General features: G+C 45.6%; 2 protein-coding genes across 2 annotated transcripts in view; both read left to right on the plus strand.

The window, feature by feature from the left end:
- Window positions 1-2,991: 2,991 nt before the first annotated feature.
- Window positions 2,992-10,113, plus strand: ZBTB14 (zinc finger and BTB domain containing 14). Its single transcript, XM_032467523.1, has 3 exons — window positions 2,992-3,048; window positions 5,450-5,533; window positions 6,643-10,113. Exons 2-3 carry the CDS (start codon window positions 5,531-5,533, stop codon window positions 7,987-7,989), a joined length of 1,350 nt encoding a protein of 449 aa, XP_032323414.1. The 5' UTR covers window positions 2,992-3,048; window positions 5,450-5,530; the 3' UTR covers window positions 7,990-10,113.
- Window positions 2,999-18,626, plus strand: part of DLGAP1 (DLG associated protein 1) — a 989,257-nt gene continuing 973,629 nt past the window's right edge. The window contains exons 1-2 of the mRNA XM_032467518.1: window positions 2,999-3,048; window positions 5,450-5,533. The gene's annotated coding sequence lies outside the window, so the exon portion shown is untranslated. The remainder of the gene's footprint in view (window positions 3,049-5,449; window positions 5,534-18,626) is intronic.

Genomic DNA, 18,626 nt, shown 5'->3' on the forward strand with positions numbered 1-18,626 from the left:
ATAACAAGGTGCTTCTCCCCTCTTTCTACTCAAGTAACTGATTTTTTTTCTCTTAGTTTTATTGATTAATTATTTATTAATTAAGAAATTATACAGTGGCTCAAGTAGAAGCTAGATATACTTACAATTCTTAGAATAATGTTTTATAGCTGTAGACTACTTAAATGTGAATCTTATCAATTAATTGCTTCCATTTTATCCTATTTGTAGGTAGTATAATTACAGTAATTTTGTTCTTAACAAGACCACTAAATAATCCAGAGACACAGCAATAACCTTTTTTGATCTTCTAAAATAAGTTAGAGATTTTTTTTCTCTCGGTTTTATTGCTATTATTTAAGTGACTGTACAGTAACTCCAGTGAAAACCTCATGGTCGTAATTCTTAGGATACTATTCTATAAAATGTATATTGTGTTTCACAGACTGAAAGCATTCCTGGCGGGAGTCGCAGAACACTTCCTTCAAGGGCCTCAGGTAGGTGCTTTTCAGAAAGGTCCTGACCCCCGTCGTCCCCACAGTGTGTCCTTATAACTCCCCGTGGGACTAACTTCTGGATTGTCGCTCATCTGTCTTCTGATACTTACTGAGGGCCTAATGGATGCTGGGCAGTGCCGGGTCAAGGCTGGTGGGTTATGGTGAGATGCTGGGTCAGGCCTTTCCTTTGTAGTTTCCTACCCCTCCCTCCTCCATCCCACCGAGTTGCCCCTTTAATTTAGACCCATCCCATAACTGCCATGCAGTACGGGGCAGCCCCAGCAGAGCCCAGGGTATTAGCGCATAAAACAAATGAAACAGAGGGGTAATTGAGGCAAAACCAAGATGTCAGGCATCTTTTTCTTAAGAAATGCATTCTGGTGCTGGAGAACTCTTCTGAACTATTTTATTTGGGGCAGATTAGTAAAATCCTGGGAAGGCTTTATTAGCTATATGCAAAGAGACGGCCTTTACATAGTAGGTAGATGATAAATATATGCAGAATGAGTGTATAAGCCTGTGCAATTACGCGGTCTGGGAGAAGAGGGAGTCGCAGCAGTGAACCATAACTAGGTGGTACGTGTGCCCATACACGGCTAAATGCAGGGACAGCTTTATTGCTTGAAACATAATCCTATGACATAGTACTATTACTATGCCCCTATAAACACAAAAAATTGGGTTGGCGTGTAAAGCTGTAAGAATAAACAGGCACAGCGTGGCATCAGAGGGAACGTGGCCACCTGGATAAAGGATGAGCCTGAACTTCGGTGCTTCTGGTCTTGCCCCTGCCGCTTTAACCCACTATCCGCGGAGAGTTGGCAGGTCATTTAATACCATCAAGCTAGTATTTGAGCTAAGCACTTAGCTGAGCATTATTCCATTTAATCCTCACAACTCCCTGTTCTTATCAGAGAATAACGAGTGAGGTTTAGCAAAGTTAAATAATGTACTCAATATCTGAACTGGGTATGTCTGACTCTAGAACTGGTCATGTCTGACTCTAGAACTGGTCTCGTCTATCCTGCTGCAGTCAATAGACCTAATAACCCCCATGCTTTTGTGATGTGTATAAAAGCACCTTTGAAACGTTGAAACTAACGTCAGTAAACACTACAAAGTCATTTCAGGTCATATATAATTTCTCTGGAATTTAACACAATCATAATTTCTTAAATGTGTATTATGTACCTGTTTCAAGCATTATCTCACGCACTCATCACACAAGCCCACGAGGAAGGTTCTGCTCTAATTTTTAGATGTAAATTACGCATGTTTTTGTGAAACGGTGTTAAGGAAGTGTGGTAAAGCAGCACAAGGGACTCTACGGAGATGCCGTGCTGTCCAGATTACTGGATTGAGGTGAGCAGAAAACGCGGGAGCAGAAGGGACTTCTCAGGTCTGACGCCATGCACAGGCCCAGGTCACTAGGTCTGAGGGGACGCGACGTGGCTTCAACAGCAGTGGAGTCATTACTTTTGCTGAACGGGGATGTAGGCACAGCGCTGAGTTATCAGAGCTCTCCGAGGGCGCTGCAAATGAAATCGAGCCCAAGCCTTCGACTGCCGGAGATGCGCCACGGCCTCCGCCCCCGTGACTTTCCCCTGCGAGTGTCCGGGGAAAGGCGGGAGCGTGGGCGCGCCCTTGTGTGGATTCAGAGCTTTAAGGGTGATCCACTCCAAATGAAAGATGTCGCTTTCTGCATTTGTTCTGCAAATGTTTAGTGAGCGCCTAGCACTGCTCCAATATGCATAATGCGGCAGCGATAGCAGCTAAGACCTAACGCCGGCGAGCGCGCGGCTCGCTGTCACGGGTGTGCGCGGAGGGGAGGGTGTCCCAGGCGCCCGCCCTGGCGTCGCGGGCGAGCCCCGCAGCCGCAGCGCCCGGCCTGCGCGCGCCCGAGGGCGGCACTGCCCACGCACATGCACACGCACGGGAGCGCCGGGCTCCCGCGTCCCCGGTGCTGTGCCGGCGCCGGGCGCGGGCGGGAGCTCAGGAGTCCGAGCGGAAGGCGGCAGCTGCAGGCGGAGCGGGTGCCCGCGAGCGGCGCTCGTGCATTCGCTCCTCGGCCGCCGAAGGCCCGCCCCTGTCCCGCCCACCCCTTCTCCCGCGCGCGGGCTCCGCGCGCCCCAAGCCGCGCGCGTGCGCGCGCCTGCGCAGGCCAGGGCCCTCCGGGGGCGGCCCCGTAGACTCCAACGAGCGTCGCAAGGTCCCGGATTAACCCTTTCCCCGCTCGCCCATTTAGAGGCCCGGTCGGGTTCCGTGCCTGCGCAAGCCGGCGGCGCGCCTTCCCTCTGGCCCGCACCGCGCATGCACGGGAAGGGGGGGTGCCGGTGGGGGTGTTCACGGCCGGCTAGACAGTCTGTGCTCGTGCAGGAGGAGGGCTGCTACCATCAGGGACGTGCACGATTCCCCCCACCCCGCCCCCTCCCCAAACTCCAAAAAAAAAAAAAAATCCAAAACACACTGCCACCCACCGTGCCCCCGCGCCCCGCTTCCATCCTGTCCCCGGCCTGCGTGCAGTGAGCGCGGGGAGCCCACGGCGAGTGTCTGTGGCTGTGCCAGGCTGCAGGTAAGCGCGGGCCGGGGGTGCGGAAGGGGCCCGGGCCGGCCGCGAGGCGGGCGCGGGGGCGCGGGGGCGGCCGGCGGCTGGCGCGGCGGGGCTGCCCGGAAGAAGCGCGTTCTCGCCGCGCTCTGGAGCACCAGTCGGCTCCAGGATGTGCAGGCGGCCCCGGCGGCGCGGCGCGAACGGGGCCGGGCATGGGGACGGGACGTTCCAGGGGCCGCGCAGGCCGGCGAGCGGGCTCAGGCAGCAGCCGGGCGGCGGCAGTGGCGGCGGCGGCCCCGCGCGCGCGCTCGCCGAGCCTCGGCGGCGGAGTTCATGGCCGCCCCCGCTCGCACCGCCGCAGTGCACCGCGGTGGGGGTGGGGACGGCCCGGAGCCCGGCGCCGAGCACGGCCCGCCGGGCGCCGCCCCTCCGAGCTGCGGGCCCCGCCGCGCCGCCCCTAGCCGCCCGCGGAGGAGGGGGCCGGGACCCCCGCGCTCGCACTCCCGGGAGCGCCCGCGGAGCTCGGGAAGCCGGCCGCGCGCCGCCCCCGCCCCCGGCCGCGGGAGGGCGGGGGAGGCCCCGGCGCGAGCTGGCCGGGGAGTGCGCGGGGCGCGAGCTCCGGGCTCGCGGGCGGAGCGGGGCGCGGCGCGGCGCGGCGCGGCGCGGGGCTGCGGAGCCCGGCCGCACGCCCGCTCCCGCTCCCCGCCGCCGGGGCCGCCGTGGGTCCTCCCTCTCGCGCTCGGAGGCGCGGCCCCAGCCTGCGCCGAATGCCCGATTCTGAAAGGGAAAGCGGCCCTTTCACCTCCCCGCTCCCGAGTCCAGGAGCTTTTGTTCCGGGAGGAATGCAAAGGCTTTATTCACTCCCCGGGCCTCCCGGGCCGACAGAAATGGGCGCGAGGCTTGGAAAGGCTCTGGGGCCGCCGTGGGTCTTGCGCTTCGCTCCCTGCTCCCACCCCCACACCCCTATCCCGAAGTTGCGAGCTTGCGACCGGGAAGTGGGGCCGCCGCCATTGTCGCGGCGGCTCCGGGGCAGGGGAGGCTGCCGCCGCCGCTTATGTAAGTTTGTCTTTGCGGGAGTCCCCGCTCCAGCTCGGTGGCGGCGGTTTGGAGAACCTTAATAAAGTGGGCAGCTTCGTACTGGAGGGGTGGTCGGGAATACATCTTTCCCTCAAGCTTCTGGGATAGTGGCAGCGGATGTCTTCCAGTTTGACTCACCTGAACTTGGCAATGGTTCATCTCAGCAGAAAAAAAAAAAAAAAAAAGCTCCTCAGAGATACTGAAAGAGTCGGGGCCAAATAACACACTGGCCAAAAAAGAAAAAGAAAAAAAAAATCCAGCGCAGTCATTTGTTACCATGGGTACTGTACGCCACTCCTGTGTCTGGTCCATGTACTTTTATCACACAAGCCCTAGGGAGAGCCGCTAGAATCAGGAGGAAGTGACCCCGGCAGGAAGGTTGTGCCTAGTTGCCTTTCCTTGAGGGTGACTGCAGGCCAGGGTGCACCTAGGGAACAGACAGGGCGGGAAGCAGCCTTAGAAATAATTTTGCCCAACCCTCACACTTGGCAGATGAGAAAATAGCCTGCTGCTGGAGGCAGCTTGGTGCTTTTGCTTTTCTGTAGAGAGAACTTCTAAGGGTTTTCAGGACTTTGGTCCTACCACACGCAAGTTTGTGTGGTCACTGTTTGCAGGGGAGACTTTGTTTTTCAGGATGTTGGTCTGCAGGATGGAGGCCCCATGGTAAGAGTTAAAACGTGTACAAAGCTAGAATTCTTTGAACCTCCCTGTAGGGGTAAAGGCAAAACACCTGGATTTCACGATTGCAAGCGTAGAGACCCGTGTAGTGTAAGTGATGTGTGCTACATCACACAGAAGTCTGGAAAGAAGAAAACTGCTATTCCCTCTCCTCCAATGTTAACTGTTGGCTGTATGTACTTTTGTAACTTTATGTATATTAATAAACAATATATACTCTATATGAGCCTAGAGAAAAATGTGGAACGCTGTGTATCCAGCGGGAAATGGTGGGGGTGGGGAGCACTTACTGGCTTCCACTCTTTTTTTTTTTCTTTTTTTGACTTGCACTCTTGTGTAGCCATCAACATGCTTACAAACATGGACGTGGGCTTTGTTTGCGAGGAGAAATTCCTTAGTGGTTTTCCAACTCATCCTTCCCATCCCCAGTGCACCCCCCCAGGCCTCAAGTACTACAGCCCTGACCAGTCCCCGTTCATATCTGTTCAGAGCTGGACCTGATACTGCCAGCTACCCTCCTCTCTGTTCCCAACCTGAAAATGGGTACATGTGCACGTGGCAGGCCAAGAAAGGAAAGTTTATTTTTTAAAATCAATTCTTGAAAACATTCTTATTTAGAATTTGTGTTGGGGGAAGATCCGACCTTACTCTGTGTCCTTTTCTCTTGTAGGACTGGCGTGCCCCTGATCAGAGTTATTCTGATCTGAAGATTTTGGTGTTTAAAGCATTAAGATAATAGCCTGAGTTGTTCATGGTAACTATAACTTTGGATATTACATCTTGCAAATATTGTCTGGTATTAGCTTAAGATACATATCTCTCAGTTACGTATTAGCGCTTCTGTTTCTTTAGGGGAAATGTATATTTTCCTCATAGTTATACTTTGTTGAATCAAAGAAAATGTTTTTGGAAAGAAAACATACAGAACACATTATTTTAAAAAGATCACTTCTTTAACATGGTGACAGGTGTCTTTTGTGCCAGTTCCAAATTTTTTTTTGCTTATAAAATACTTGCAGCCCTCGTCAGGTGCATCCAGTCTTGATGACACTGTGATCTGGATGGCAGATAGATTGGCATCCAGAGGGAATGAAGGCGTTCGTCACTGTCTTCGCAAATGCCCTCTGATGCTCTGAGGGTCATATTAAACCTTAACCCTTGTTCAAATTGGCCCCAAAACTGGCATGGAAAAACCAGAAGGCAATGCTGAATGGAGTGTTTTGGCACCGATATCCCTTTCTAGTTCTGCAGCAGTGACCTGTCTCTTCCGTCCAGGAAGTAGAACCCTGTGAGCTGATAGTTGTTTTCCTGAATCTTCCTCTGCGTGACATTAAAGTAGACGCAACAGACGGCACTCGTGGATTCCTGCCTGAAAGCTGTGTCTTAAACCTGGAAGTTGAGTTATTTGTCATTAGTACCTCTAGTTGTCAGGAAGCATGGGTTCTGGAGCTAGATTGCCTGGATTCCAGCCCCAGCACACCACTGAATAACCCGATTATTGGGCAGGTTCCTCAGCTCATCTATAAAGTGAGGGTAGTAATACCTGTCTCTCGAGGTTATTTGATCCTTGGATTTGTGAAGATGTGGAAAGGAAAGCATGTAGAACAACGCCAGGCATGTGCTCAGGCGCTCAGTAGAAGTAGCCAGACAGATGCTCAGTGCGCGGATGATAGAAGTACCAGTATGGACATCCCTTGGTTGGGATCTGTATTTTCTACTCATATCCTTGAACCACTTCTGACGCTGACTTCTGAATTTGCCAGGGACTGAAAATTGCTCAGGAAATGAAAATCTGCCTGTGTGTTCTGTATGGGAAAGTCTTGTTCATAATTACCAAAGTTTCTTTGTCAACATTTTTCGTAGGAGTTTTTCATCAGTATGTCTGAAACCATTAAATATAATGACGATGATCATAAAACTCTGTTTCTGAAAACGCTAAATGAACAACGCCTGGAAGGAGAATTTTGCGACATCGCCATCGTGGTGGAAGATGTAAAGTTCCGAGCACACAGGTGCGTTCTTGCCGCCTGCAGCACCTACTTTAAAAAGCTTTTCAAGAAGCTTGAGGTTGATAGCTCTTCCGTCATAGAAATAGATTTTCTTCGCTCTGATATATTCGAAGAGGTCCTGAATTACATGTACACTGCCAAGATTTCCGTGAAAAAAGAAGATGTTAACTTAATGATGTCATCAGGTCAGATTCTGGGGATCCGATTCTTGGATAAACTCTGTTCGCAGAAGCGCGACGTGTCTAGTCCCGACGAAAATAACGGCCAGTCCAAAAGCAAGTATTGCCTCAAGATAAACCGCCCCATTGGAGACGCCCCTGACGCTCAGGACGACGACGTGGAAGAAATCGGAGATCAGGATGACAGTCCTTCCGATGACACGGTAGAAGGCACCCCCCCTAGCCAGGAGGACGGCAAGTCACCTACGACCACGCTCAGGGTCCAGGAGGCGATCCTGAAGGAGCTGGGGAGCGAGGAGGTGCGCAAAGTCAACTGCTACGGCCAGGAAGTCGAGTCCATGGAGACGCCCGAGTCGAAGGATCTGGGGTCCCAGACCCCTCAAGCCTTAACATTTAACGACGGCATGAGTGAAGTGAAGGATGAGCAGACCCCGGGCTGGACCACCGCCACCAGCGACATGAAGTTCGAGTATTTGCTCTACGGCCACCACCGGGAGCAGATCGCCTGCCAGGCCTGCGGGAAGACCTTCTCGGACGAGGGCAGGTTGCGGAAGCACGAGAAACTGCACACAGCCGACCGGCCCTTCGTCTGCGAAATGTGCACCAAGGGCTTCACCACGCAGGCCCACCTCAAGGAGCACCTGAAGATCCACACGGGCTACAAGCCCTACAGCTGCGAGGTGTGCGGCAAGTCGTTCATCCGCGCGCCGGACTTGAAGAAGCACGAGCGGGTGCACAGCAACGAGCGGCCCTTCGCCTGCCACATGTGCGACAAGGCCTTCAAGCACAAGTCCCACCTCAAGGACCACGAGCGCAGGCACCGCGGGGAGAAGCCCTTCGTCTGCGGCTCCTGCACCAAGGCCTTCGCCAAGGCGTCGGATCTGAAAAGGCACGAGAACAATATGCACAGCGAGAGGAAGCAGGTCACCCCCAGCGCCATCCAGAGCGAGACGGAGCAGCTGCAGGCGGCGGCCATGGCCGCGGAGGCCGAGCAGCAGCTGGAGACCATCGCCTGCAGCTAGAGAGGATGCGCGGCCGGGATGCGCGGCCCCCCGCATCCTGGTGCGCGAACGCCAGCCACTGTGCTTTTTGGTGGAAACTTACAGAGCATTGTACTCACTGGACTTAAGGCAGTGCTTGGTTACGTGTTTTTTAAACTTTGCAAGGAAGCACCCTTCCTTGGTTCTGACCAAACTGTTTCACTGTCCTGTCTGGTGTCTAGTATTAATGTCGCCAGTAAGCAACCCCCTCCCCCACCGTCTTTTTTATGATTTCTGATTTTAATTTGAGAACTCCTGTGTCCAGTGCAGAAGCGAGAGACTTCTGTTCCTTTTTTAATTCCTCTCTCCGCTTGGCACACGGGTGAGTGTGCTGCACAGAGTGATAACTGAGTACCTTGATTTCCTGGTCACCATTACATGTGACAGGGTCACACGAGCATTTTTAATAACTTAGTAAAAGTACTTCATCTAGACGCAGAAAGTACTGGTGAGGACCCTGCGCAGATACGAAAACAAGTCCTGGGAATGCAGAATGGTCTTAGATTTATATATTTGGTTAATTTTCTATCACTGTTTTTCACTTTTTGTGTGTGTGTGTGTGTGTGTGGACAAATAATGGTGGCTCTGCCCAAGTGTTTCTTCAGCCCTTTTGATTGTCCCTACCTGTCCCCAAAGATGTCGTCACAAGTCCCGAAGGCTGAGCAAGCCCACAGGCGTGTTGGTGGTCTGAGGGCTGAATTTTTCCATTCCTCCTTGTTTAGGGCATTGCCTCTCTGCAGCCAGTGGAGTCTGTGGACTGGACCAGTGGCGAGAGGGTTAGAAAAGGGAGTCTAGGAACCTGGCTCTCAGAGACAAGCTTTGCACATTTGCCACGAGTCCAAGATTTCCTAAGTCAATTGATTCTGAAATTGGATTTTTATTTAGGATCAAAATTAGGACAAGAACAGGTATGCCTCTTCAGATACTTTGGGAAACTTGAAAGGATGTCAGCAAGCTTTTGGGCTCCCTGTAGCACGTGATTTATCCGTAGAGGGGATGCAGTGTCCTTCCTTAAATTAATACATTTAAAATCTTTTAAGTGTGTAAATAGTACAGAAGCATTGGTCTCATGTATCTCAAGTAAAAGTAGACTGCCGCACTTTTTTTTGCACATTGGATTAAAGTAACTTCCATCAGCAACAAACATCAGTCTGTTTTTAACCAATATTAAAGATTGTCAGACCAAATGTTTATGTTTTTGAAGTATATTTTCATCACTGGTTACAGTTTTAAGTAGAAGCTGACTGCCTTTTCATAGCCATAAACAGAATTATAAGTGCTGTTCCAATTTTGGTGTGCAAAATTTCTTTTTAAGCGTTTCTTAGGAATATATTGAAATACCGACAATAGTTTGAATTATGTTCTGTAATCAAGTACTAGTCAATTATTTTAGTATGTATCATTTTAGAAAAATGTCAATTTTTAAAATTTATTTTTGATTGCTAGGATTTTTTTTAAGCTACATTAAAGCAATTTCATTTCATAGCTTGTGGCATTAACACCTGTAATTATTATTGTGAGAGAAATTTTATTTTTAAATTGGTGTATATTTTATGCCCAAGGTTGTAGGATGAAGATGCTACCTTTTTAAGAAACTTATTTATTGGTAAATGTTTAATTTAGTTTAAAGTTAACTTAATTTCTTTTCTTTAAAGTTGATTATTTTGTCCAAAAAGTAGTCCTGTCACTGTGTTTATATACTATTTGTAGAAGGGGGACTGAGTGCCGTTCCTAGGCTGTTTCAACCAAAGCAAAGGAAAAATAACTTAACATCTTGTTGATAGCGACTTCGACAAACCATTTTTTGGGGCCTTCATTTTTGTATATAAAAGAAAATATACTTCTTTCATTCCTGTTTTCATTTTTTTGCTAGCAGCCTTTCCCCTTCGCAGGTTTCTACCAAAGTGCATTTTCTGTACTGTCTTCGTCACGGTTTTACAGAGTTGCAAGCTCACCGCGCGGCACTGACCCTCTCTGAAACCACTTGATCACGGTGGTATCCTGAAAAAGAAAGCTTCATTTTCAGCACTTTATTTGCATTATGTAAATAATGTATCATGTGTCCTATTTTGCATGAGAAATATATTTGTGTTGTCTTTTCTGCCACCGGTGCCGGGTTCATATGTGTTAGGGGTGCGTGTTTTCGAGGTTTCTTGGCGTAGCACGGTCGTGGCGTGGCAGGTCTCCTGTCTCCTGGTCGTTAAGCCTGCCTCTCTCCCCGCCCAGCTGGCTTTTAGTGTCCCCTTGATGGTGAAGCCCTTGCGTCCAGTGTTCAGGGGTACCTCCCGTCGCCGGGAGTTGATTCTGAAGTGTGCTTCCATTGGCTCTATATTGTGAGAGGGGAGGAAATTCTAATGTCATGATTACTTTTTCTCTGTTCGTCCAAAGAGAACATCTACAAACTTGATTTTAACTTTTAGGCCTACTTGCATTGCATTGGCGATGATTCAGGAAGGGAGTTTTGGAAATCTAAAATGAAGGTAACTTGCCTGCGAACTAACTTGATCACAAATGTAGAATTTTAGAAATTACATGGGTCACTCACTATCAGATGAGCCCAGTAAGTAACAAATTCCTCCTATTTTGTTGGGGGGAAAAAAGATTGCAATGAGAGTGATACAAGTTTATGTTTTTTTCAGTTTAAAGGATTATGTTGTGTAAGGTTATCCATAACTTCGTCCTTGGGAACCTGGAATTCATTTTTCTGATTAATGCTCTTAGTGGTAATCAGTCCCCAGAGCAGCCGTTAAGGCCTTTTGTGTAGCAGAACTAGTTCAAGGATTCTAGTCTTGAGTTTCAAGTTAAGAGTTAAGGAGCTGAGGCTTCTGGGAAGGAAAATGCGAGGCCAGCTCTCAGTTTCCTCCGCCATATTCACCTGTTACCTCCACCTCCCTCTGTCTCTGACCCAACACCCCACCCCCACCAGATGTATGGCAGACAAACAAGACATCCGGCTGGAGGAGGGAACCACAGTGAGAGGTGAGGGCCTAAACTGACTCTGCTTCCTTCTAATACTTAACTGAGATCGGTGAGTCCTTGGAGCGATGAGGACTCCCTGCCTCCTCAAAGCCACACTCCTATCCCGAGAGGTCCAACGGCGCCTTGTGCCTTGAATTTGGTCTCCATTTTTCACACCCCCTTGGACCTGTTCAAAATTCGTTTAATCCTGCCTGACAAAGCTACGGAGATTCAGGTACGTGTTGTTCATTCAACACGTATGAAGCATTGTGTGTGAGGTCCTGGGCTGGATCCTGGCAATCTCGAGGCAGAAGAGGCTTGGCCCCTGGCTAGTAGCCTCCCTTGCCCAGTCTGTCTTAAGCATTCTTTTGAAAAATGAAGATGGTGTTTGCCTGTGATTCCTTAAAGGTCAGCAAACTGATCTTATCTCAAGGGCCCTGGGTGTAATTTACCTGGATTGTGCCAGATTTCAGCAGTTGTGTGATTTTATGATCTCTTCAGAGATGTTCCCAATCACCTTTATTCCTGGAAATCTTTTCAGAATAGTAAAGAGGGAGTGTGGTTTACTGGAAAGAATTTTGGCGTCAAACTTGAATTGGACCCTGGTTCTGCTTACCAGTTGGATAAATGAAGGCAAGTTCTCAGCTGCCCTGAGCCTTAGTTTCATCATTTCTAGAACAGCGATGGGGATTTCTCCGTTGCTTCTGCTGTGAAGGTCAGTGATAACCAGTACACATCTACTGCTTTTTCGGTGCACCGTGAATGCTCCCTTCTTCCCAAAGGGCATTCTCAATAGAGGAGCAGAAGCAAAAACGCATCCCCCTTGACTTTGACATCCGTCAGTCGATCATGGGCCCCCAGCTGTGGCCCGGCACCTCCTGTTGTCTTCTGAGCTAGAGCTAGACACAGAAGTTGTGTTTATCTTAGCATTTCTGTAATCTTCAACCAGTTCCCAGCCTTGTTGCCACCAACTCGAGGATTGCTCTTCGAGCTGGCTCTGGTTTTGTAATCTCATGTCCTTAAGTGGGTCATTGGAGGGTCGTCAGGTGTAAACGCTGGCCGCTGGATGGCTCCCTGCCGTTCTTTGGGAACCTGTAAGGACAGGGGCAGAATTGCAATTTGGACAGCTGGCTTTTGAATTTCATCTCTGAAATCATGCATGTGGGGGGATATGTTTACGTTTGCTTTTCTAAAATTGAATGCGTTTGAGACTACACCCGACTTTCCCTTTCTGGTTTCTGTGAATTCCAGCATGGATCTGTTACCTTCTCCCCAAAGGGGCTTACTCTGCTACTCCTCAAGAGTTCTGATTTTCCTTTGGTTCCAAAATGCCAGTTTACTGAATCACTTTGCTTTTCTTTGAAAGATATTTCCATCCACCTAAAAGTACTTTCTTTAGAGTAAGATCAAAGTCTGTCAGTCAACAAGTGCTGACTGAGCGTCCTGTGTGCCCGGCGGTGCACTAGACACTAGCGATGCCGCAGCGAACAGGACTGGCGCCACCCCGCCCTCATGGAGCGCTACGTGAAGGATGCTTTCAAAAATCTGCCGTAACATGTGTTTTAATGCAGTTCATGTAATATACTTTAGAAAATAATTAAGCATTTTTAACATACAGTCATGCAATTTAGTGGTGCCAGACATTCTCAAGTGACTTTTTTGAATGTATACTGAGAAAATACATTTGTCAAATATTACCGCTTTCATCAAATGCTTCTCAATTTCTCTCATTGATACTGAATTCTGGAAACAGGTGTGTAAAAGGAGACTAGGGTTTATTTCTTAAAAATAGTACATCCTGTCATCAAGAAAGGGTACTGATGGAAAGACAATTGGGAGAGTGAAAGAATGATAACCTGGGCTTCCCACAGCTTTGGACAAGGATATTAATAACCCAGAAGGTTCTAAAGGAAGGACCTCCATGAGCAGTACAGGTGTACAACTGCAGGGACCTCTTGGAGCCCTGGATCAGAGTAGGATGGCGTAAGCTAATGGAAAGCTGAAAGGAAATTTCTTGCGTTGGGGTTAGATCACCTTGAGGCTGTCGTCATTCTGATGAAGTTCTGTGAGAGCATCCTGTGCTGTGAAACTTACTTTGAATGTAGTTATTTTCCGTTTTCAAGCAGAGGGCAGAAGACTTCTATAGGTGATTCCTATCACTGGTTCTTATGGATCATTGCTGGGGGGGGGTTATTTTGTTTTGTTTGCTCTCATTTGTCACTTTGAGCTTTGTCACTGAATAGTCAAGAGGATCAGGGATTTAATAATAAATCCTAGCCTATGTCGGATGTCTACCAGGTATCAGGCACTAGATAGACAATCTTCGTATGCTTTGGGACAACTCTCAAGGTACACATGATTACAGAAGACACCGAGATTCAAAGAAGTTAAAAATCCTGCCAATGTCAAGATTGTCATCAGAGCCAGGACAGAAGAACACGTCCCTCTGCCTGCTTCCAGGGCCTGTGCCCCTAGTCACTGTGTCAGATGCCCTCAAACAGGGAAAGAGCAGCTGTGGCCCTGCACACGTTCTCAGCAACTTCAGCCCATCGTTAGGGAGAGAGCAGCTGGAGGAGAGAGAGGCGTTTATGCCAACAGCTGCCCCGAGCTTTGTATAATAAATTAGTCCTGATATTTTAATTTTTGTAAGATATTTCCCATGCAAGGGGCCAAACACTACCCAACATTTTTTGCCTTGATTCGGGTCTGGAGGCTGCCCCCAAATAACATGGAAAACTGCAGATAGAATGTCATGGATGATTGCAAAATAACAAAGCTACCCGTCTGCTTTCTTTGCATGTCCCATTATGCAGTGAGCCAGGGAAATCCCACCAGACCAAAGGCCAGCTACTTTGGTGCCAAAATTAATGAGGTTTATAAGAATGGTTATCTGTGTCAGGAGATCTCCCACCCACGCTCTTCTCTCCGAAAGGTGTTAGGAAACTTGAATTCCGGTGCTACCTCCACTCCTTCCAAGCTGCCACTGCTCGCACAGGCTGTGTCATCTCTCACTGCCTTCCCCCAAAACGCAGACCGCAATTCCCTGCCCAGGTCACCCCACTCTTGCTTATTATTTCAAAAGATAAATTTTTTTTAATAAGTAATAGATAAGAAATTTGGCTTTAAAGTGGTTTTTAAGATCAGATACAACTGATTTAAAATGTTACAGGAGGACAGATATAGTTAGAAGGGTAACCGGGACCATAATTACACTTCATTCTCGGGCTGTTTATATTTAACTCAATGAAGGGTGTGTGTATGAGTCCTGGTTTTACTAAATCTTGGAATACTTTACTCTTCTGCAATCTTCTGGCAATCTTTCAGCCAATATGAAATAGGAAGTATTAACCAGATTGGAAGGCTAATGGGTCAGTTGGTCTGATAAGTGTAAACAAGATGATATTTAGCAGTCTGCAATGAAATGTGACATTGAGAAATGAGGAATGGAAAGTGGCAAGGATGAATTAATTTTGGGTGCTATATAATTAATCATTATTTTCACAAACTCACATCTCTGAATTATGAGAGCATTAGAGTTTTCTTTTTTTTAACATTTTTTATTGAGTTACAGTTATTTTTCAATGTTGTGTCAAATTCCAGTGTAGAGCACAATTTTTCAGTTATACATGAACGTACATATATTCATTGTCACATTTTTTTTCGCTGTGATAGTTTTTTTTTGTTTGTTTTGTTTTATTGAGGAATTACTGACATACATCACTGTGTGAGTTTAAGGTGTACAGCATGATGGTTTGGTTTATGTATATTGTGAAATGACTACTATAACAGGTTTAGTTAACATCCATCATCTCTTATAGATATAATAAAAAAAAAAGGGAAACGTTCTGGTGATGAGATCTTAGGACCTGCTTTCTTTCCTATACGTTTAACAGCAGCATTAACTATTATCATGTTGGACATTGCACCCCTGTATTTACTTTTCTTATAAGTGAAAGTTGCTACCTTTTGATCACATTCCTTCAATTCCTCCTTCTCCCACCTCTGGTAACTACAAGTCTGATCTCTTTTTCTGTGAGTTTGGTGGTTTTTTAAAAATTAGATTCTGCACATAAGTGAGATCATACAGTATTTGTTTTTCTCTAACGTATTTCACTTAGCATGACGTCTTCAAGTCCATGTTGCTGCAAATGGTAGGATTTCCTCATTTTTTATGGCTGAATAATATTCTATTACATATATATCTCACAGCTTCTTTATCCATTCATATGTTGATGGTCACTTAGGTTGTTTCCATGTCTTCTTGATTGGGAATAACACTGCAGTGAGCATGGGGGTGCAGACATCTCTTCAAATTAGTGATTTTGTTTTATTTGGATATATAGCAAGAAGTGGGATTGCTGGATCACATGGTAGTTCTATTTTTGATTTTTGGAGGAAACGCCATACTGTTTTTGTTTTCATAGTGCCTGTACCAATTGACAATCCCACCAATAGTGCACAAAGATTCCTGTTCTCCACATCCATGCCAGCATTTGTTATCTCTTGTCTTTTTTGATTTTGGCCATTTTAACAGATGTGGGGTCATATCTCATTGTGGTTTTAATTTGCATTTCCCTAATGACTAGTGATGCTGAGCTTTATTTTTCTTTCAGTTTTATTGAGATATAATTGACATATAGCACTGCATAAATTTAAAGCATACAGCATAATAATTTGGCTTACATATATCATGAAATGATAATCACAATAAGTTTAATGAACATCTATCTCATACAGATGCAAAATTAAAGAAAGAAAAAATTTTTTTCCTTGTGAGAATTCTCAGGATTTACTCTCCTAACCACTTTCATATATAACATATGACAGTGTTAATTATATTTATCGTGTGCATTGTACATCTTGACCACTTCATCCAGTTTCCCCTCCCCACACCCTTCACCTCTGATAACCACGAATCTAATCTCTTTTTTTATGAGTTTGTTGGCTTGTTTCTGAAGTATAATTGACCGAAAACACTGTGTTAGTTCCTGGTACACAACATAGTGATTTGATATTCCTATCCTTTTCAAAATGATCATCATTGTAAGTCTAGTTGTCATCTGTCACCGTACAAAGATATTAAATAATTATTCACTGTACTCCCCACCCCGTGCATTTCATACCTGTGACTCATTTTTTTATTTTTGCAACTGGAAGTTTGTACCTCTTAATCTCCCTCATCTATTTCCTCCCCAACCTCCCCTTGGCAACCACCTGTTTGTTCTCTGTATCTATGACTCTGTTTCTATTTTGTTATGTTTGTTCATTTGTTTTGTTTTTTAGATTGCACACAGAAATCAGGCACTTCAACAGGCATGAGGTTGTATCTCATTGTGGCTTTACTTTGCATTTTGCTCATGAGTGGTGATGTTGAGTACATTTTCATGTGCCTGTTGGCCACTCATACATCTTCTTTGGAAAAATGTCTATGTTCTTTGCCCATTGTTTAATTGGGATACTTGGGGGGTTTTGATGGTATGAATTCTTTGTATATTTCACATATTAACCCCTTATCAAATATATGGCTTGCAAATATCTCCTCCCATTCTGGAGGCTTTTTCACCTTGTTGGTAGTTTCTGTCGCCGTGCAGAAGCTGTTTAGTTTGATATAGTCTTTCTTGTTTATTTTAATTTTGTTGCTTGTGCTTTAGGTGTGATGTCCAAAAAGTCATTGCCAAGACCCATGTCAAGGAGCTTTTTTCTTATCTTTTCTCCCGTGAATTTCATGGTTTGAGGTCTTATATTCAAGTCTTGAATCCATTTTGGGTTAATTTTTGTAAGTGGTGTCAGACGAGGTCCAGTTTCATTCTCTTACATGTGAATACCCAGTTTTCCCGGCACCATATATTGAAGGCTCATATACTGAGCTTAGGTGGTTCTTCTTGTAGTTCCTTGAAGTGTAGCTAGGTTGTTTATTTGAGATCTTTCTTGCTTCTTAATGTAGGTGTTTATTGCTATGAACTTCCCTCTGAGAACTGTTTTTGCTGTACCCTGCAAGTTCTGGTATGCTTTGTTTCTCAATTTTCCAGTTTTCCTCTTGTTATTAATTACTAGTTTCATACCATTGTGGACAGAGAAGACAGTTGGTGTGATTTCCATCTTCTTGAATTTGCTAAGACTTGTTTTATAGACTCATACATGGTCTATCCTAGAACACGTTCCATGTGCACTTGGGAGAGTGTGTATTTTGCTGTTGTTTTATAACAAAATGTTCTGTATGTGTCTGACAGGTTCATTTGGGCTATAGTGTTGTTCAAATCCACTGTATCCTTATTGGTCCTCTATCTGTACAATCCATCCATTGTCGAGAGTGGGGTATTAAAGTTCCCAACTATTATTATATCACTCTTATTTTTTAAAAATGATATGGTAATAGTGCACAAGAAACAATGTAACTTTGGAGATAGAATGGAACTAGACTTACCCAAATTAATACCTGACAGCCACAGAATGCTTTGTAGTTTACATTATTTAATTAGTTCACAATATTTTGATACTATTGTCATTTTACAGACAAAAAAAAATTTTAATGGGATTAACTAGGTTCTTTGATTCTGGTAAGTGAAGACACTTTAATATCTGAATTATAAGCAGCCTGAAGTAGACATACAGGGTCTATTTAGTTTATATAAAGCTTTTGGCTCTTCCTAAAACTTCCTAATATAAAAGGCTAAGATTTGATTTAAAACTCCTGAGTTCCTAAAATTTGTTGTTTTTTGTTTTTACTGTGTATGACTATCTATTAGTTATCTTTCAGTATCCATCCTACTCTTGTTCTGTAGTAACTGAATTTTCAGTTGTGTACTGCACTTCTGACTAAAATCTCCAAAATTAGTTTTGTGGGTTTTTTTTTTTCCTGGTGAAAAACTTTGAAAGTATTTCTATGAGAGACACCATCCCATATAATAATTTGAAGTGTGAGCTCGAGCTAGGAGCTAGATGGTTCGATTGGCTAGGTGTGAATTTTGGTTACACCACTAGCTTGGTGGCCTTGGACAATTTATTGAGCCTTTCTGGTTTTCAGTTTCCTTACCTGTAAAATGGGATAATAATAAAGTGAGAATTAAGTGAAATAACCTAGAGAAGGTTTTTACACATGACAAACACTATATTTTATTGTTATTTTCTATCTGTCAATGAAAAGATGGGACTCCTGGATTTCAGTCCCTTTTAGTCTTAAATTTGCTATATGAACTTTGAGTACGTGGTTTGATCTTCCTGAGTCCTTGATTTAAAGGAGGGCCTAGTATTAGACGATCTTTCAGGTTATTTCAGGATTCAAGTCTGTTGTGTTGTAATTATTTCATTAATTGGGATAATACCCTTTAGGCATTTTTGTCTATTTGTTTTATTGAAGTATAATTGACGTACAATATTATATGTTATAAGTGTGCAATATAGTGATTCCCAGTGTTAAAGGCTATACTCCACTTACAGTTATTATAACATATTGGCTATGTTCCCTGTGTTGGACAACATTAACCTTGTAGCTTATCTTATTTATATATATATATATACACACACACATACATATGTATCTTACATATATTTTTTATATAATAGTTTGTATCTCTTAACACTCTACCCTATATTGCCCCTCCCCACTTCTCTCTCCCCACTGGTAACCACTGGTTTGTTCTCTGTTATCTGTCAGTCTGTTT

This window comes from Camelus ferus, chromosome 24 (assembly GCF_009834535.1).
Source record: "Camelus ferus isolate YT-003-E chromosome 24, BCGSAC_Cfer_1.0, whole genome shotgun sequence".
Taxonomy (NCBI): Eukaryota; Metazoa; Chordata; class Mammalia; order Artiodactyla; family Camelidae; genus Camelus; species Camelus ferus.